The sequence below is a fragment of the Camelus bactrianus genome, chromosome 27 (assembly GCF_048773025.1).
Source record: "Camelus bactrianus isolate YW-2024 breed Bactrian camel chromosome 27, ASM4877302v1, whole genome shotgun sequence".
NCBI lineage: Eukaryota > Metazoa > Chordata > Mammalia > Artiodactyla > Camelidae > Camelus > Camelus bactrianus.
Genome location: NC_133565.1, coordinates 311457 through 333705, shown reverse-complemented (window position 1 = coordinate 333705; position 22249 = coordinate 311457). Strand labels below are relative to the sequence as shown.

At 35.9% G+C, this 22249-nt stretch overlaps 1 protein-coding gene across 1 annotated transcript in view; it reads right to left on the bottom strand.

Annotated features, from left to right (window-relative positions):
* Nucleotides 1-4366, bottom strand: part of LOC141575199 (early endosome antigen 1-like) — a 37307-nt gene extending 32941 nt beyond the window's left edge. The window contains 2 exon segments of the mRNA XM_074353924.1: nt 3056-3148; nt 4337-4366. Coding sequence (XP_074210025.1) covers nt 3056-3148; nt 4337-4366 — 123 coding nt within the window.
* Between the last annotated feature and the right edge of the window lie 17883 nt (nt 4367-22249).

Sequence of the window (22249 nt, the reverse complement as noted above, 5' to 3'; positions counted from 1 at the left end):
CTGTAGGAAGCAGACACCTCACCTTCCTGATACTATAATGACTGCTTCTCACAGCCCCTGAGTGTTCGTTTCTTCCCCAAGTGCAATCCTTGTGTGGCCCTACTTGGCACACAGTGTCCTCCTCATCTGGGCTGTGAGTATATGTGAATAATAAACTGCTGTTGATCTCACTTATCGAGTGTCAGGTTAATTATGTGTTGAGCCATCCCCATAAGTCTAGGGAGGGGCTTCCCTTAGCAATGGGGTGAATAGGAGGCAATCAAAACACTGACAAAGGACTTGTACTCAGAATAGATAAAGTCATCTTACAATTCATTAATAAAAAGATAATTCAGTTTTTTAAATGGTCAGGTTTCCAGTTCCAGATAAAATGGAATAGATACCCTTCTTTATTTTTCCAGCTAAACACAGCTAAAATCCCTAGGCATTATATATAAAACAAACATAAGACAATTTTGACAGATAAAGAGAGAAACGCAGACCAGCTAAGGAGCTCAGAAGGCAAGGACTGAGACAGTGGTGAGTACTCTGCATTTTCCTTTTGCATCATATATTCTAAACTAGGTGCTAGAGAAGCCGGCAACCTGGAAACTTCAGTGGACCCTTACCACTTACCAGTGGACAGCACCACAAGAAAAGGCTGCTCTCCCTAGCCAAAGGAGCAGAAAAATGAAGATTGGATTTGGTAATATGGTGGTCATTAGTGAGTGCTTTCAGTGAATACTAAGGATGGAAACCAGACTGGAAAGGGTTAAAGAGTAAATAAAGACATTTGCTTCTGCAATGTGATATACTAAATAGTCTGAACAACTACCCTGACAAGAACAACTGACATAAAAAATCACTTATTACATTATATATTATATGTATTATATATTTGTTATAGACTGAATGTTTATCTACCCTCAAAATTCATTTGTTGAAATCTTAATCCCCAATGCGATGGTACTAGGAGATGGGATCTTTGGGAGATAATTCAGTCATTAGAGTAGAGCCATCATGAGTAAGATTAGTACCCTTATAAAAGAGACCACAGAGAGCTCTCAAACCCCTTCTACCATGTGAGGACAGCCATCTATAAACCAAGAAGCAAGCCTCCATCAGACAAAGAATCTGCCGATCTTTGATCTTGAACATCCCAGTCTCTAGAACTGTGAGAAATAAATGTTTATTGTTTAAGCTACTCAGTGCTTTTGTTATAATAGCCTATACTAAGATAGTTATATATATTATTATACATAATAATATATAAAATGTGAGAAAAATGAGCACTAAAGCAAGGTATTGCTTTATTTCTATTTCTTTAAAATCCTGGAAGCCATATTTCAAATTTCATTTAGATGGCTGCTAAAGGAACAATGTTAAAACCTAGAGTTTGTTCAAAGTGGGAAGCCAACTTCAGAGTAAAAGGGAAATAACCTGAGAGAAAGATTAAGAAAAAAAGAGACTGAGGGAGGGGGAGAGACATCGACCAACATCTTAAACAAGTCTGTACCTTAGCATGGGCTAACGGAAAAAACAACATCTCCTGAGAATTCATAATCACCAATAACCCTTGGGTGGGTAGTTGGATTTTACGCTAGTTAGTAATCTGAAGAATTTCAAGCACCAAACTTAATTTAAGGGAGTCTCAGGTTAATGGCACCTCTAAAGCAGTATTTATACGCTGATGGGAATAATTTGTGGCATGGGTAAAAATCAAAATCGTAGGAGGGAAAGATGATAAACTGAGAATATGAGAGAGAATGGAATCCAGAGCAAAAGCAAAATGACTGAAGTCTGATAGCAAAAGAGACCTGTCTTTCACATACAAAAGTAAGAAAAAGAACAGAGGTGCAAGTATAGCTTTTAGTGACAAAATGAGCACATTCATCTAATGGTTCCTATTTTCTCAATGATGTAGAGGGTGACCAAAGGAAGGTGAGAATAAGGTAAGACATACGGAAGATTTAAGGATAACAGAGAGAGTACGGCTATCACAGACAACAGAAAAGGGACCCTGATAAGAAAGCACAGCAGGATTACCAGCCACTGCTCACTACCTTTTGGAGATTCTTTGTTGTTTTTGGTCTGAATGAGGTCAGCAATTACTACTAAACTCCTTTCCAGGGTTACAACTGAGCACTCTGAGCTCATCACATCATGAACACAGTTTGGAATGTTTTCCTTGAATGTATTTCCTTAAACTTGCTCATAATATAAAGTTCAACTGATACTTTCCTTCTCACTTTCACAGTCTTGTTAGATCTTATTACAGTTAATACACATATACATGAAGACAGATGGCCAGAAAGAGACAAAACAGAAAGATGAATGGATAGAGACATACCCAGAAACAAACACAAAAATAGACTCACCAACCAAGAGGTGGGGAAGAGTAAAGGGGACTGGGTAGATAGTACAGTTAGATTCAGAAAGGGACAACTGACAAAAACTGTCAGAGCAGAAACACAAGTGTATCAATCTCTTAGGGGCAGTATTATGGGTGGTTTTTATCTTCTTCTCTCATCTTACCTCCTTTTTCTGTGATGATCATATATTGTTTGTTAAAACTAATAATAACAATAAAGCAACTACTAAGGCTGACTTTTGGAAAAATGAGGGTTTTTTTAGACTTATTTACTTTATCCATTAATTTTCAATAAGTTATCAAAGATAAAAGTTCTTACAAAGTCATAAATGAAGACAACAAATAATGTATAAACTTTATAGCTAATCTAATCTTTCATTAGCTTAGTAGTTCATGACAGTACAAACATAATTAGATACTAATCAACTGTAATTCTTCACAGATTTAAAAATCTTCATTAAGTTGAGATGACATTAACATTAAAGACAAATTGGTACTACTATTTTTCGGTCTTAATATACACTTTCTCAGTCTCAACTAAGCACAAATAGCTATCCATAAATATGATTCAAAAGGTGCTTTTCAATTTGTAAGAAAGATTTCTGAGAACTTTTTCTACAAAAGTTTATATTACCAGTTGTTACTTGAAATATTTGCTATTTTTCCTTAAATATTGAATTTTATTGTAAAATTTTATTTTCATACCTCTGAAGAGCTTTCATTAGTGACATCCACAGTGTTTACAGGAGCTGCTGATGAATCTAAATCAGAACCTTGAGAGCCAACTCTCCCAGGAGTCTGAAACACAAGCAGAAGGGGGAAAATCAAATTAAATATTAACAATATATTCATAAACTATTTAATAACCTAAACAGTAATCAAGGCTAGCCATATACATAAAAGTAGACATCCTCTCAATAATAACAAACAGTAGTAGAAGCTATCCTTTACTGGAGACCAACTGTACCTAATATTTTATCAAGATCTCTACCTGGATTCTCTCAGTTTTAGTTTTTTTGAAACTAATAAAGTTTATTTTTGTATATAGTGCTTTATCATCCTCATCTCACTTTCACAGAATATCTTATTTAATCACAATGACATCTCTGAGAGAGGCAGGGATAATGTTATCTCTATAGATAAGAAAAGAGAGAAAATAGACATCACAAAGCAGCTAAAAGATTTCTCAAAATTGTACTGTTAAAAAAAAAAAAGGAAGCAGAACCAAAATGCTAAAATTTTAATTCCTCTTGCATTGCTCTCTACTACACCAACTAAACTACAATTATTTGAGGGGAGCTAAAAAGATCAACACACCACACATTATCTAGTCACCCATCCATCTACCACCATACTAACCATTACCAATCTATCTCCAATACTTAATATTCCATTGTCAGAGACAGTTTGGAGGTTTCAAGATGATGGTGTAAAAAGATCCTGAATGAACCTCCACCCACAGACACAACAAATATACACTTACCTATGGAATAGTTCTCCCAGAAAGGGACCTGGAAACTGAATGAACAGAACCTCCACAGCAAAGGGTAAAAGGACAGCAATGAGATGGATAGGAGAGGCAGTCACAAAACCAAAACTACAGCAAGCCACAATTGGGAGGGATCACAAAGGAATAGATCTTTCCCCTGAGAAGCAAGGGATTTAAGCATCACATTAAGCGCCCCAACGCCTACACCCTGCACGAGAGATGAGAACCAAAACATCTGGGTTTGAAAACCAATGGGGAATATGCCTGGGAAAACTAGAAAACTATAGGGAATAGAAAATCTGCTCTTAAAGGACTTGCACAAAGACTCATTTGACCTGAAAACCAGTGCAAAAACACCAAGCTGTAAAGTGCATGAACAATGGGTAAAGGGGACTCACCTACTAGCCTTGAAGCATCTGCTGGAGGGGCAGGAACCAGTTGGCACACCCCCAGGGACTGAGTCACTGGCAGGAGCCATTTATGTGATCTCAGGCTACCTTGCTAATACCAGTGCTGGCTGGCACCATTTTGGAATTCTCCATCCAACCTGTTAGCGCCAATGGTCACACCCCCACTGAAGCTAGCATTAACCTGATACCTAAATCAGACCAAAAAAGAAAATTACAGGCCAATTTCTTTGATGAACATAGATGCAAAAATCTTCAACAAAATATTAGCAAACTGAATCTAACAATACATTAAAAGGAGCATGCACTATAATCAAGTAGGATTTATTCCAAGATGCAAAGATCATTCAACATCCACAAAGCAATCAACATGATACATATTAACAAAATGAAGGATAAAAATTATACTGTTATCTCAATAGATGCAGAAAAAGCATTTGACAAAATTCAACATCCATCTATGACAAAAACTCTCAACAAAGTAGGTATAGAGGAAATGTACCTCAACAAAATAAAGGCCATATAGGACAGATCCACAGCTAATATCACACTCAACAGTGAAAAGCTGAAAGCATTTCCTCTAAGATCAGGAAATAAGACAAGGATACCCACTATAGACACTTTTATTTAACATACCATTGGAAATCCTAGCCAAAGCAAGTAGGCAAAGTAAAATAAAATAAAATTTAATTTAATTTAATAAAAAATAAAATAAGGAAAGAAAAAAGCATCCAAATCTGAAAAATAGAAGTAAAACCATCACTATTTTTGCAGATGACATGATACTATATATAGAAGACCAGAAAGACTACACACACATACACACAGTTAGCACTAATAAATGAATTCAGTGAAGTCACAGGATATAAACTCAACATACAGAAATCTGTAGCATTTCTACACCAATAGCAAATATCACAGAGAGAAACTAACAAAACAACCCCAGTTACAATTACATCAAAAAGAATAAAATAACTAAGAATAAATTTAACCAAAGAGGTAAAAGACCTGTACAGTGAAAAACCAAAAGACAATGATGAATGAAACTGAGGAAGATACAAATGGAAAGATATTCCACAGTCACTGATTGGAAGAATTAATATTCTTAAATTGTCCATACTTCCCACAGCAATCTACAGATTCAATGCAATCCCTATTGAAGTTCTAACGGCATATTTCACAGAACTAGAATAATTCTAAAATTTGTATGGAACCATGAAAGACCCCAAATAGTCAAAATAATATTAAGAAGAAAACAGTGGAGGTGTCATGCTCCCTGATTTCAAACAATACTATGAAGCTACAGTAATCAAAACAGTGTGGCACTGGCACCAAAACAGACACACAGGTCAATGAAACAGAATTGAGAGCCCAGCAATGTAAACCCACACATATGTGGACAGCCACGTGCAAAAGAATGAAACAACTCAAAATGGATTAAAGATTTGAATGTAAAACCTGAAACCATGAAATTTTTAGAAGAAAACATGGGCAGTAACTTCACTGACATCAGTTTCTGTGGATCTGACTCCAAAGGTAAGGGAAATAAAAGCAAAAATACACAAATGGGACTGTATCAAACTAAAAATCTTCTGTACAGCAAAGGAAACTATCATCAAAACAAAAAGGCAATCTACTGAATGGAAGAATGTATCTACAAATTATATACTCAATAAGGGGTTATTATCCAAATATACAAAGAACTCACAACTCAACAACCAAAAAACAACTCAATTAAAAAAATGAGCAGAGGATCTGAACAGACATGTTTCCAAAGACATGTGCCAACAGGCACAAGAAAAGATGTTCAATATCACTAATTATTAGATGAATGGAAATCAAAACCATAATGAGATATCACCTCACACCTGTCAGAAAAGACAAGAAACAACAAATGTTGGAAAGGGTGTGGAGACAAAGGAACCCTGAAAACTGGTGATTTGACTATAAACTGGTGTAGCCACTATGAAAAAAAAGTATGGAGAGTCCTCAAAAAATTAAGAATGGAACTACCATATGACCCAGCTATTCCATTTCTGGGTATTTATCTGAAAAATACAGAAACACTAATTCATAAAGATATATGCACCCCTATGTTCATTACAGCATTACTTACAATGGCCATGATATGAAAACAACCTAAGTGTCCAACAATGGATGAATGGATACAGAAGATGCGATAAACACACACACACACACACACACACACAAACACACACACTAGACTACTAGTCAGCCATAAAAAATGAAATTCTGCAGTATTTGCAATAACATGGATGGACCTTGGCGCATGATGGACTATGCTAAATGAAATAAGTCAGATGGAGAAAGACAAACACTACATGATTTCACTCATATGTGAAACCTAAAAAAAACAAACAAACTCAGATACAGAGAACAGATGAGTAGTTACAAGAGGTAAAGAAGGTTGGGAAAATAGGTAAAGAGGGTCAACTGTATGGTGATTGACAGCAACTAGACCTGGGGTGGTGACCACTTTGTAATAAACACATATGTCAAATTATAAAGCTGCACACCCAAGCTTACATAATAAAATCTTAAGTGGACTATCTTCAAAACAAAGAATAGGTTAACAAAATTGTAACAAACACACTCAACAAACCTGACAATTAAAAGTGCCAAGAGTGAAGGTTGTGGAGAAAATTTACAACACATGTGATATGATGTTGAATTTGTACAAGAGGTAAAAAGTACAAAATTTGCAAATATTATGACTTCAATTATGTAAAGACATAAACAGAGTTCGAAAGGTCATAGGAGATTGATGCATTTTACGCTAGGGTTATTTTTGTTGTTGTTACTATTTTTTCCCTATGTTATTGAAAGGATGAGATTTGTGTTAATGATTTTGTTAATCACCCACCTACCTCCTCCCAAAAATTTTTTATTAGCATGGTCATATTATTCTAATTTTCAGACTTTTTTAAATGTAAAAAAATTGGGGCTTGCAAAAAGATCTAGATGATTATATTTATCCAACACCCATCATTATTCCTTAGCGGCCTCCACCAAACAGATCAAAATTTGAAAATATAAGGAAAAAAGTTTATACCGTATGAGGAAAAAAATGTATATGGTATTCAAAGTATTTACTTCAACCAAATAAGAACAGGTGCCTGCTATATATTTGGCTACCCTAGGTTGTTGATAATATAAAAATACATTCCTACTATCAACAACTATAAGATCAACATAAAGTAGTATTAATATCTGCAAAAACTGCTTTCAAAGAATCACATGCAAGTTTTTGAAGAAAAAACAGTACTTCACGGGGGGGATGTTATCATTGTTTACTGTATGCAATACCTTGAAAGGAAGTATCACTATCATACAAGTTTTAACAACATGAAATTTCTTTGAAATGCATATTTGATCTATTTCAGTTGATCTAAACAATCAACTTGTGAAAATGATAACTGCACTGCTCTAATCCAAAGCAACCAATAACTAAGTCTTCTAATTGTGACTGAAAATCTGATAGCAAAGAAGACCAGAATCAAAACAAACGCCTAGTAGCATATAAAAAAACAACTATTTTATAGATGAAGAACAGAAGTTTTTCTAATATCTGGTGATATACTGAGTCAGAGCTTTCAAACTCAACATAATCTCCCCACCCCTACCACTATTTATGACTCTACTCCAGAGAAGATCAAGCAGGAAGAGAACAAGAATTTCACTGGAAAAATAACTCAGTTTCACAACCTAATTGCTACTGAAATAAAGAACCTCATCTTTAAATTCTACCTAGCTTCAAAGCACTAAAACTAACTAAAAGGATAACTAATCTTTGTACACAAAAGAGACATAGTAAATGCTTACTAAGCAAATAAACAACCCATAACACTCTGAAACTAGACTGGAAATAAGACAAACAGGCAAAAGCTGAGTTAATAATAGATTAATTGCCACACACACACACACAAAGGTGACTTGACTAAAAAATGAATTATTACTTTTAAAAAAAATATTTGAAAAAAATTGTTATAGGCTACTAAACACACCTTATGCTTAGCAAAATTATTTCTGAAAATGGAAAGGATACAAGTATTAGAAATTAAATGACATATAACCTCAAAACCTTGGGGACTTAAAAGACATCTATTAGGATTTCTTATAAAATGTAACTTTCAGCACTGATTTTGTCACACTATTTCACCCTCAGCCCACCATAGAAACCAATTAGGAAAATTTTCACAAATTCAAAAAATGTGAAAAGCCACCTACTATATGCAGACCCTAAGAAGGGTGCTTTAAATACATTACCTGATCCTTGCACTAAAAACAATAATCGAAGATTTCTTAGGGCCCTCACTACCTCTTTACTACTATTAAGAGCTAAGACCTTACCACATTCAGATGAACTGAGAAGTATATTTGCAAATGATACTGTTTTTATGTCATGGAAAGCATTCCAGGGCTTCCTAGGGAGTTTTCATGCTCAATCTCTTAGCTTACTGTACACTATTCAGTGATCTCATTTACTCCTTTAATTTTAATAACCCCCAATGCAGACAAAAACAAAATGCTAAATCTAATCCAGATCTCTGCTGAACTTCAAATTCATATTTTCCTGTCCTGCTAAATATTTCTACCAGAGTGCCTTGGAAGCACCCCTAAGTCATTTTGTTCAAAACCAAATCCATTATCTTTTTCCACAAACCTTTTACCTGTCTGCATTCTCTATCTCAAATTACAAAAACATCACATACTCATCTTGCCTAAATCCAAAGCATTACCCTTAACTATTCTCTTCCTTAAATGTCACATCCAATCCCAAGTTAATTCAATCATCTACATTATCTGACATGCATCTCAAAAATGTTCTCCTAGAACAGTCTACCCAAGCAATAGAAATAGAAGAATAAACAAATGGGACCTAATTAAACTTACAAGCTTCTGCACAGCAAAGGAAATCATAAGTAAAACAAAAAGACAACCTATGGAATGGGAGAAAATTTTTGCAAATGAAACCGACAAAGGCTTGATCTCCAGAACATATAAGCAGCTCATACGAGTTAATAAGAAAAAAACAAACAGCCCAATCCAAAAATGGGCAGAAGACCTAAACAAGCAATTCTCCAAGGAATAAATACAAATGATCAATAGGTACATGAAAAAATGCTCAATATAACTAATTATCAGAGAAATGCAAATCAAAACTACAATGAGGTATCACCTCACACCAGTCAGAATGGCCATCATTCAAAAATCCACAAATGACAAATGCTGGAGAGGCTGGTGGGAATGCAGTTTGGTACAGCCACTGTGGAAAACAGTATGGAGATTCCTCAAAAGACTAGGAATAGACTTACCATATGACCCAAGAATCCTGCTCCTGGGCATATATCCAGAAGGAACCCTATTTCAAAATGACACCTGCACCCCAATGTTCATAGTAGCACTATTTACAATAGCCAAGACATGGAAAGAGCCTAAATGTCCATCAACAGATGACTGGATAAAGAAGATGTGGTATATTTATACAATGGAATACTATTCAGCCATAAAAACCGACAACATAATGCCATTTGCAGCAACATGGATGCTCCTGGAGAATTTCATTCTAAGTGAAGTAAGCCAGAAAGAGAAAGAAAAATACCGTATGAGATCGCTTATATGTGGAACCTAAAAACAAACAAACAAATAAATCATAAATACAAAACAGAAACAGACTCATAGACATAGAATACAAACTTGTGGTTGCCAAGGGGGTGGGGGGTGGGAAGGGATAGACTGGGATTTCAAAATGTAGAATAGACAATCATCTACATTAATTTTGAATCTATCCTTCTCCATCTCCTTTGCCGTTAACTCAGTTCAAGGTGTCATCATCTCTCACCTAGACTATAAAAAAGACTTAATTTAGCACTCTATCTCTACACCACAATTCCAGTTACTTTCTAATTTATTTCCCAAAGCACCTCAAATGAATCATATCCAAAATCAAACCCACTTATCTCAATGTTCTACCATCCTAGGGAAAAAGTTCATTTCCTCCTATGTTCTCTAGCTGAGTTAATAACCCTCATTTATTGAAAACCTCAGCTAAAGTCTAACTAAACACAAATTGGTATCTGTACATCACTGTTCATAGAAGCATTATTGACAATAGCTAAAAAGGTGGAAACAACCCAAATGTCCACTGATAGATATGTGGATAAACAAAATGTGATATATACATACAATAGATTATTATTCAGCCTTTCAAAGGAAGGAAATTCTAATCATGCTACAACATGGACATACCTAGGAAGTATTAAGCTAAATGATATAAGCCAGACACAAAACGACCAATATATGTGACTCCACTAATATGAGGTCCTAGAATAATCAAATTCATAAAGACAAAAAATAAAATAGTGGTTGCCAGAGGCCAGGGGTAAGGGGAATAAGGAGTTATTGTTTAATAATACAGAATTTCAGTTTGGTAATGATTTTAAAAAATTCTGGAAATAGTTGTGATGGTTGCATAACAATATGAATGTATATAATGCCACTAAATTGTATGCTTTAAAATAAAAACGCTGAATTTTATGTTGCCACAATTTTTAAATTTTTTAAAAAATTTTAAACCTAACTGAATCTCAAGCTAGTGGTATAGCCACACAAAGAAAATAATTATTTCAAGTGTTTTAAGAACAGTGTTTTGACTATATAGCCTTAGTGAGCAATAGTATAAAGATAAACAGAATTGCTTTAAAAAAAAAAGTAAAATTCATATTCAGTAATCTTATTAACAATATTAATATTGTTATTTTAAAGCTATTTCATGTATATATTTATGAAAATTGTGTTAATGTTAAGAACCAAGATATTCAGTATAAAATTTAAAAATATAAACTCAAATAAGGAAAAAGCATTTTATAATCTTAAATTTGAACTCTTGTTTTGCTTTTCAAATCTATCAATATGTATATGTGTATATATAACCTAGTTCTAATCTTGAAAGCTTAAAAGCAATGAAAACAGAGAAGCAATGAGCACTCTAAATGTCCAGACAGCGCTATCTAAACAGCATTCTCCATTTAAAAGAGCCAGGACTCTTTGGAGAAATGGATTATTCCAGCCTGGAGGAGAAATTTTATAAGATAAACCTGGGACATGTTGTTATGCCACAAAGCAAAGAGACTATCAAACACTGTTATGGTCCAGTCAAAATAACAAGTCACCTTCAAGGTACTTCCACTAGCCACAGCTGGGACAATCTGCACATCAAAAAAAATCACACTGACTTCAAATGACTGAAACCCACTAAATATATATAAATCCATGAATTCGTGAAATATGTTAAAAATCCATGAGTTCTCTTTTCTCGAAGAAAGAAAAAGTCAAAAGACAAATAAGCAAGCCTCACTGATCACTATTAGAGTAGTGTATCAACTCTTACTCTGAAAATTCATAATTAAAGGAAAAGAATTAAGCGTTTATCCTGCCCATCCAGTATACACTGAAGTTCACAGCAACCAAATAGCCCCGAAAGATACTGAAAACTTCTTTACAGAAAAATGTCAGTTAATACAGAAAAATGTCAGTTAAAAATCTAGAAAATCAACAGTTTGCAACTGTCGATGAAATCAGTCTTTCCAACTTTGGTAACATCATACAACCTTTCCTTAGATAAGAAATATTTCTGTTCTTAAAACTATTATATCTTTTATTTATACTTCTCCTGTAACCCTTACTCATAATACAAGGAGGAAGAAAGTGCTGGTAGATTGTTATAGTAATGACCCTCAATGAACTGTGCCTATGTTTTAATGCCCTTGTAATTTTTATGTGTAATCCTCTCCCACATGGGCTCTGGGCTGGCCAGACTTGCCTTGGCTATTGACAGAGTAGCAAATGAGATAAAAGCAAAGATCTGAGAAGTGCTTGCACAATGGGATTTGCTCACTCCTTGCTGGAAACTCTTCTGCCACCATATAAGCCCATACTACCCTTGGACATATGTGGCTCAATGAATATAATCAGCAATCTGAGTGAAGCCACAGTAGACTATGATCCCAATCAAAACCACAGATATCTCCAGCTGTATGAGTAACTCCAAGAGAGACCAGCAGAAGAATCACTCAGCTTAGCCTAGCCCAAAATGCTGATCTACAGAATCTAAAGCAAACAAAATGGTAGTGATTTTAAACCAAAGCCAAAGTTTGGGGATGGTTTATCATGCAGCAACAGATACAATTAGATACAGTAGATATAATGTCATACCTTCTCCTCAAAAGAGAAAAGGAACCTTTTTGAGGGCAGGAGCCCGATACAGAGTGAGTATTCATCACAATTCCTAGTAAGGATACAATAAAAGTGTCCACCTGAGTTTAATTTACACACAATAGTTTTCAAACATTAAAAATAATTAATATAACTACTCCAAGATTTACATTATTCTACTTCCATTGTTTCTTTTTTAACTTTTTAAATTAAACCAGAGATTAGAAGACTAAATGACAACTGTCAATGTGGTTTTCAGGGTATTTGAGAAAAACCAAGTTTTTTTTTTTTAATCTTTGACAATACTCATTGGTAGAAAGGGTATTGGAAAACCATCACTCTCATACATTATTTGTGGGAGTGTAACTATATACAAAAAATGTACATACTCTCTGGCTCACTGCTAGGAAATTATGCAGCGGACAAATTCATTAAAGGGAGACCTATCTATGTGTACAGGCATGTTCACTGCAGTGTTGTTTATAATAGCAAGATTAGAAACAAATGAAATGTCCTTCAATAGGGAAATAATTAAATTTTGATAATCCATATAACGAAGTATAATGTAGTTATTAAAAATAAACAAATAATATAAGACACAATTCTGAAAATGCTAATACTGAAAGAGCTCCAAATTGTATTAAGTGGAAAAAAGAACTCAACTCATACGAAGAGTATTATTATACTGTATAATGTTAATGGACATATGCATAAAAATTGTGGAAAAATACACAAGAAACCATCAGCAACGATTACTGGGGAAGGACCTTCTACTTTTCATATTATAGCTTCTGTACTCCTAATCCCTAACTCCTGTCAGCTTCAAACTTCATATAAAATTTGTCTCTTGTCCTTTCCTGCTTGCTCTCTCTTCAATCTTGAAAATAGCCACTAATATTCTTCATTCTAATCTCCATTATAACTCTAACACCTTTAAACTTGTCTCATAATTCATTTTTGCTAATTATTTTTTGTCCTGAGTTCCTTCTCATTTCTCCACTTTCTTCTTAAAACTCAATATATCCCAATCTATATCAAATCCTGATGTAGAAGGCTTACTCAGACTTTTCCATAAGATGACCTTGACCTACCATTATAACTCTACAAATGCTTTCCTATCCATCATAAAATCGTATACAATAGTAAGCTTCCCTAAAAATATACCACATGCAACCCTAACTCACTTATATCAGCTTTCAACTGAAAACAATTCCTATTTTTTTGAAATGTGAGCAATTCCACCTAACTTAGAGCCATCTACAACTTCAGTGAGTATGCAAATAGCCATCTATGTTATTAAAGTATTAATGCTGAATTAAGTACCATCCCTATTCAATTTGTCTTTTAAGTGGCTTCTAAAAGGCTATATCCCCCCTGTTGTACCTGATTCTAGCCCACTCCAAAATTTCTCAAGCACCACCACACAATGTACTTCTGCATCCTAAGTCTTTCCTGCTTAACCTACTGACACACTACACTATGCCAGAGAACGGGGCGAGAAGCATATACTTATCTAAATGCAATTGGCTCTCATTTTCAGCAGGGCCTGTCAAGTGTTCCAAAAACAAAAGTACATCTAAATCTAGGAATAGTGATTCAGAATATAGTGGTTGGAGTCACACAGACCTGAAATCAACTTCCAGTTTACCCACTTAGAAGCTTTATAAATTTATTTAACCTAAGACCCAAATTCCCATTTGTAAAATGAAACTGTTAATGTCAGCCTCACAGAATTGTTGTGAGGATTAAATGAAACAGTATGTGTAAACTGTTTTAGTCAGCACATGGCATTTGGTCGATATACTATAAATAGTAGATAAATGTATTATTATTAAGTGCACCTCTCTCAGAAAAGACCTAGATTCAAAATTCAAAACCTGGAAAACATCTCAGAAATCATGTTCTAAATGTAACACTTCATAGATGAAGAAATGAAGCCCTAGAAGGTATAACTGGCTTACCTGACATCACTATGCTATCTAATTAATGAGAGAGTTGCAATTAAAACTTAGGTTTCCCAAGTCCTAATTCAATATTCTCTCTGCTATCTCAAATGTTTCTTGGCCATCTCTCTGATATCCATCAAGACACTTTATCTTTCTAATCTCAGCTTCTTCAATGACACATTACAGGGACAGAACAAGATCATGGTTCCTTCTGCCTCCAAAATTCATATTCCATGATTCATGTGGGCCCTAACCTGGCTAACTTAAAAGCATGCACACAGATATAAAGTCAAATATATTCCCAGTCTCTATATATGCTTAGCTTTTTTATGGATACTTTCAAAACTCAAACTTAGTTATTGGTTACTAATAGTTACATGAAGTAATTTACCTCTCAAAGCAGTTAAATCAGAAAAAAAAAAAGGCAGCCAAGTCACTGAGACTACACAAAACTAATTATAGACAAGCTACTAGTAACTAAATTGGGTTTATAGACATCATACAATGAACTTGATATTAAGTAAAAGAATAAAAGTTGTTAATATCTAACAATTTTTAAATATCAAACATATAATAAAATATCTAACACAGTTAGAATTGATCTACATATTTTAAGCAAGTTTAGAGTATAGGGTGTTTTGATTCAATAAATATGGATAGACAGATGCAGAAATACATCAAAATAAGAATTCACAGTCTAGTTCTAAGAAGTTGCCACTTTTCATTCTTCAAGTCTAAAAATCACTTGAAGGAACTGGGAAAGGTGCTAATGATAAAATTTCCTGAACAGACTATCTGTGGGCCATGTTCAAAATCCCAGAATGTGCTTGAAGTCCTACCATGTAATACTCCAGTATCTTTAAAAAAAATTCTAATCTACTGGCTATGGATTCTTCTTATAAAAGATATGTAAAACATCAGTTTCAAACAAAATTCATAAAATTAAAATCCATCCTGAATATTACCATCTTTTATGATACATTAATCCCTGAGAAAGACAATCCAAATAGCCAATGACTCGTAATTCAGGCTCCCAAGGAAACAGATTCTGAGACTAAAATCTGCAAGCAGAACATTTATTGGGGAGTGCTCTCAAGAACACATGTGCAGGCACATGGGGAGCATGACTGGGCCAAGGGAGAAACTGAACAGTATTGATCAAATAACACAGTTGGAACGGCAGCCTCAGTTAGTCCGACTAAGAGTCATGAAGCTAGAATGACCCTTCATATTAGTCTCTAATCGAGGCAAGAGGATGAATCTTTGTATGCCCTACATTAACCAGTAATGAAGTATAGGCTGCTTCCAGGAAGGTGACATAAACTTTGGTGAGGCAGCCATGATTCCAAGCAACTAAGAGAACATGTTTCCATCCTGAAGAGGGGAAATCTATCCACTACAACAAACGTAACTTACTTGAATTTGAGATAACCATAAAGTGCTTTATATTGGGGAAAGGGGGTGGGGGAAGGAACTCAGCAGAAAAAGAGATCTACTATCTTCTAAAGCCTACTATGTAGCAGGTGCTGTGACAGTCACTTTGCATGAGCTATCAAATTTTACCACTGAATCCTTGCTTTCTTCTCTGCAAAGATGCTAGGAAACAGGATAAAAGAGATCAGGATTTGTTAAGTAACACCTAAAATGCTACTCTGGGGTTGCAAATGATCTGCAGACTCAAAATCCTGGTACTTATAATTTTCAACTAATATTTTCCACTCTGAAAAGCACTTTAGAAATCACCTAGATGGTACCCTCATTGGACAGACAAGGAAAGTAAAGCCAAAAGAAGTTCATGATTTGCCTAAGATGACATTGATAGCAGAATTCAGAACTTGAACTCAAGTTTTTTGATTCCAAATTCAGTGATTTCTCTACTTGCTCTGGTGCCTTTATACTCAAAAATTTAACAAAACCAGAATAACCCTAAGGCATGAATCTTACTGTAAAGCTCAGAATATCTTCTCCTAAATCATTTGTACTTTGAAAATCATGCACACTAGAAACCTGAGTTTTAGACTCACGGACCTAGAAAACAAACTGTGGTTACCAGTGGGGGAAGGAGCGGGGATAGATGAGGAGTTTGGAATTAATAAATATACATTACAATACATAAAATAAACAAGAACCTACTGTATAGCACAGAGAACTATATTCAATTTCTTATAATGAGCTGTAGTGGAAAAGAATCTAGAAAAAAATATATGTATGTACATGTATAACTGAATCACTTTGCTATACACCTGAAACTAACATTGTAAATCAACTACACTTCAATAAAAAAAAAGAATTAAAAAAAAACACCTTAGTTTTATACTAAAGAAATGTCTATGTGTAGTCTGCTAAATGAAATATGTCTTTCTCTTAACAATAATAATAGCTAACATACAAACTCTATGACAGGTACAACATCAAGATCTTTATATACATTATATTATTTAATCAAAGAATTAAACAATTCTTTGAATAAAGTCAAAGGGATTGTTTCCATTTAGCCAAGGGGGAAAACTAAGGTTAAAGTTGTTAAGCTAAGATTAACATAAACTGTTAGCTAAGATTACAGATATAATAATGCACAGAGCTGGGATTCTACTTGATTCCAAAGTGTTAAACTACCCCCTATTCTACAAGCCCTATGTTTCTTCTCAATTTTCCTGTTCTGAACTTTTCAGATTTCCATGATGTACATGATTTATTTTCATAACCAGAAATATATTCTTTTATTATTTTTAAATATTTAACATTGCTTAAAATATTTAGAAGTTGAAAACAGATACAATAAAGTTATATCAGAAAAATGTCTTGACAAACAAAATAAATCCATACTTCCTTATCAGAGATCTAACTTATATGATTTACCTCTTAATCCATTCCTCACTACAGTCTATTTTGGCATAGAACTATATAAAGACAGGAATTCTTAAAACATTTTCCAAGTATTATTTAGATAATTAGCTAATAAAGTCCAAATAAAGTATCACTGAGACTTTGGAAAAACTTTTTTACTTACGTAAAACTTAGCCATAGCATGATATTAAAAATTGAGATGAAGAAAATGTGGTTTTTATTCAATTTCAGCTACCGCTATGGCCCATGGAACACTTAACCAGATATCTATGTAACTAAGTTATTCATGTTATTGTATGAAATATGTCAATCAATCATAGTGCATGCAATGGCCATGGATCCATCCTAAAGTATGATACCCTACCATAGCCCATGTTGAGACCCCTCATCCAAAACAGCCAGGTTGTATGACCCTATGTCTATCGACAACTGACCATATGTGATCACCTGGACCCAAAAGTAGCCATTTACAAGCTAGCTAGCAACCAATAAAATGGCTCAGTAGCAAAACAAACCCCAATGTGAAGAATGAACTACTGCTGAGCTCCATGCTTAGGCCTCTGAATTGCAAACTATGAAAAGAAGTGACTAACTAGCCACACAAACTGGTACTAAATAGAAACACAGTGCAGTCATGAGGTAAAGTAAGAGTACAGGAGGGGCTTGAGCAAATCAAAATTATAACCCAGCAAAACTTTCAAAAGACTATAGACTCTGAGCATGCAGAAGGTATGAAGAAAACACTACAGTGTAAGAAAATTAGCTAGAATCAAATGAACCTAATCAGAGCTATTATCACTATTTCAGAGCCACCGTAAAGCTTATTTCTAGAAGAATGATCTGTAAAAGATGTCTTTCATGTATCACAATTCCTAAAAGAAGGAATCCTAAGTATCAAATGACCCCACTCCACTCCCAATCTCAGTTGATCAAACCAGCAGTGGACATATACCAGCAGAAAACAACTTTTTATTGGCCAACCAGAGACCTACACATGATCTAAAAAGAAAAGATGAGGAGGGCATTTCAGATTCTTCTCTTGGGATTTGGGAATTGAGACACTGGGCCAGCAGACTATGCAAAGCTAAGGTGAAAAGCAAGTAGAATCATGTGGTCAGATGGCCATTTGGGGTCTTGGGCACACTGAGTAAGCAGCAGTGAGGAGGATGGACACGGAGATGCAAAGACAAAAGGCCAGTGGTCTATGAGACTGTAGAGACAAAGAGTGCCGCCTCTGTCCCTGACACCATTCTAGGTCCTACTGTCCAGAGACTCAACTGTACAGCAGTTCTTGTTCTTAGATCACTTTGAAACCTTACAATAAATCCTTTCAACTTAAACTGATTAAATGAAGTTTATAATCCTTAAAAATAAAAAGCATTTGTTAGATGCTGTCCAAGGATGACAGATTACATTTATATATTAAATATTTTAGTTTTCCCTTCTCCATATATCTTGGAAGAATAATAGTGTGTGCTCCCTGTTTCTATTTCCTTACTTCCCAGCCAACCATTTTTCCCTATGACTCTCCTGAAACCAAACTAGACATGCCCAAACTGTTCCATTCAGTGGACTTCTTAGTCCTTATTTGACTTGACCTTTCAACATTCACACACATCTAATACTTGACTCCACCTGTCTCCTGAGTGCTGGACCTATATTTCCACCTGCCTGGTGAACACTCCATAGGGATGTCCACACCTCTAGTTCACGCTCATTTTCCTCCCCAAACCTGTTCTTCCTCCTCTTCTATTCTTTACCTTGGTCCATTCCACCAAAACTATTCACAAGTCAACAAGTCCTATTAATTCTCTCTCTTAATTTCTTGAAAATCAATCTGTTCTTTCCCTATCCCCAAAGCTGCTGCCTGAATTCAAGTCTTCATCATCCCTTGGACTGACAACCAGAGATCCAGAAATTCTGATTCAATGAAGGTACCTGAGAACATTTTTGGGGGGGATTCCAAAGGATTCTAATACATAACTATTGCTTTCTGTTGTTGGTCTCTCCCTTTATGGAGCCATCCTCTTTACACAGCCACCAAGCAGTCAACATATAGTACTGAAAATACAATACACTAATGGAGAAAGAAAGAAAGAAAACAAAGAAACCAAGAAAGAAAACAAAAATTCCCACCCTAAAGGAGCTCAAACTAGTAAGGGAGAAGTCAGGTAAACAAATCACAAAAACAATGTAATAAATTTTGCAGAACTCTGTAATGTAACAGCTACTGCATACTAAGTGTTTACTGAATGCTGGAACTGTGGTGGGTGCTCTGTGAACATTATTTCATTCAATCCTTCCCCAATACTGTAAGGTACATATTACACTCAATTTACAGATAAAGCAACTGCGTCTCAGAGAGCTTGAAATTTTGCACAAGATCTCACCTTCATGAGTGGAAGAGCCCAGGGCTTAAATGACGGTCTAATTTCAAAAGCCCATTCTCTTAATTAGTCTGGGGTGCTTTGGGAGAAGGGAAAAAAAGCAAGCAAATAACTCCTAGTATCACCTAAACTGAGCAACGTGGACAAGTGATGGTAGGGTACTCTGAGCAGAATAAAGAGTTCTATAGAGATGAGGGGATGAGAGAACAGGAAAGTTGTGCGACACACAATTAGTGAAGATGGCAAGGTCAGTGCACGTAGAGAGGTAGTTGGAGATGAGCCTGTAAAGTGTAAAGGAACCAGAGCAGTATGGGCCTTGCATGGGTCATTGGTAAAGAGTCTGGACATCTTCTGTGGGCACGGAGTAGTCACCAATAGATTTTAGACAGAAAACTGATTCACCTGATTTGCTTTTTACAAGGATTACCTAGGAAAAATATTTTAAAGGGTTTTCCTTATTACAAATTAGATCATTTGGAAACTTTCCATGGCTCCATATTATCTATTGTATAAAGTCCAAAATTCTGTCCAATCTCATCTCACAACTGTCCCCATCCACATGCAGAAATACCCACAAATTCCCATATGCTGTGCTAGGCTGCTCTGTGCTTTGGCATCTGCCTGGTCCTTATCTCTAAAAATGCCTCCTCTCTCTTGCTCCACCTTGCCTGAGTCCCTCTGGCTTCTGCAAACCTTCAACAATCTCCATTCCCTGTCTCCCCACCTTTCACCACGGAATTAGTTGCTTTTTCTTTGTGTTCACACTCTTCCTCTGTGTATCTATTAACACTTATCACATTGCTTTGTAATTATTTATGTCTTCCCCATTAAAACTCAAAAGTTCTTTTTAATCTCCCAGCCCAGCATAGTTGGGTGTTAAGACCCAACATCAGGGGACAGATTTCTTCATTGAGTAAATGGACAAACTGAGGCATAGAAAATTTAGGTAGTTCTAGACTCTGCAGCTGCAGAGCCTACCCCTGTCACCAGGACACTATGCTGCCTATGGAAATTAAATCGAACAGAGGTGGAAAAACGAGTATTTTTGGAACAACACACAAGGTCCAGAGGAAAGAGTCTCTGGTGTGTTCAAGGAACTGAAGGAACGCCCGTGTGACCAACAGGAGCAGAGTGCACCAGGGAAGGATCATGTGAGATATGAGATAAAGCTTGAGAATACCACAGTGTGTTGGTCACTCACAGCCTTGTGGGTCATGGGAGAAGGTCTGGATTTACCTTAGAGTAATGAGAAGATCTTCAATAGTTTTGAGCAGGGGAATGACATGACCACTTCTGTGAGAATTGGTGGGGTTCAAGGAATATTTTGGATTTGAAATAACTTGAAACTTGGTGACTCACTGGATTTTCTCCTCCAGGGAGGAGATAAAAGTTGGAGAGGGGAGTGTGATAAGCTTGTAAGAAATAAACCATTTTTGTGTGTTCAGTCCCTGAGAGTTCAGGACTAATTTGTGATCATAGCATAACACAGCCTATACTGACTAATGCAGATGATAACTGAAGTCATGGGAGGGGCTAGGACAGAGCCTTGAGAACCTAAGTTTGGGTAGAGGAAGACTGGGCAACAAAAAAGTGCAGCATCTGCCAGAATGGTAGGAGAAGAACCAAGATCATGGGGGACCCTGAAACCAAAGGCAGTGAGGCAGTAAAGCATGAGGGTATGCTCAAAAGCCACTTCTGCTGAAAGGTTAAACAAGATGAGGATAGAAGAGTGTCTGTTGGATCCTGCAACATTCCAGTCATTGGTGACCTTGACAAGATTGGAAGGATTTGAAGAATGAATTGGAGGGGAGGAAGCAAATACAACATGCACATACTATTCATTCATTTATTATATTGCAACAAATAAATGAAGCAGTATTATGGAGGAGCATGTGGGGGTCCAGGGCTTTTATATTTTTTTAAATGGGAGACACTTGAGAATATTTAAATTCTGAAGAAAAATTCAAGAAGTAATGGATAACACACATCTTGGACACTGGCTAAGCACTTTACATGCATGGTCTTATTGAAGGCTCACAAGCAACCCAGTGAGGTGGTTAGCTGAGAACAGTTTACAGTTGAGGACATGGTGGCACGAAGAGGTTAAGAGATTTTCCCAGAATCTCACAGCTAGTAAGTAGCAAAACCAGTGTGTGAACCCAGGCAGTGAGAGACTTTGCATTTTCTTCCTCTGCTCTACAGACAAAGAGGTTAAAGAGAAAGGTAATGGGTTGACCCCCATATTTCATAAAGGTCCAGAGTAGGCAGGAAGTAGTACTCTCTAGGGTACTAGCTTTTTGGTATAGCACACCTCTCCATGGTGACAGCAGGTGTGGAGGAGAGGATGAGTCAGATGCAATCACTGGACTGAGCAGTGAACTGTTGGGGGAGTATTTTCTGCTGGTATCTATATTCCCTGCGATGCAAGAGGCTGGGTCACGTATCAAGAATGAAAGGGTGAAGTGGGACAAGGCCCTCGAGGAAGGGAGAAAAGATGTGAAACAGTGCGTACGGCGAGTGAAGGCGTAAGCGGTGTTAAGGACCCACCTGAGGTTGGTAATGATGAATTTAAAGCAGAACCGACCTGC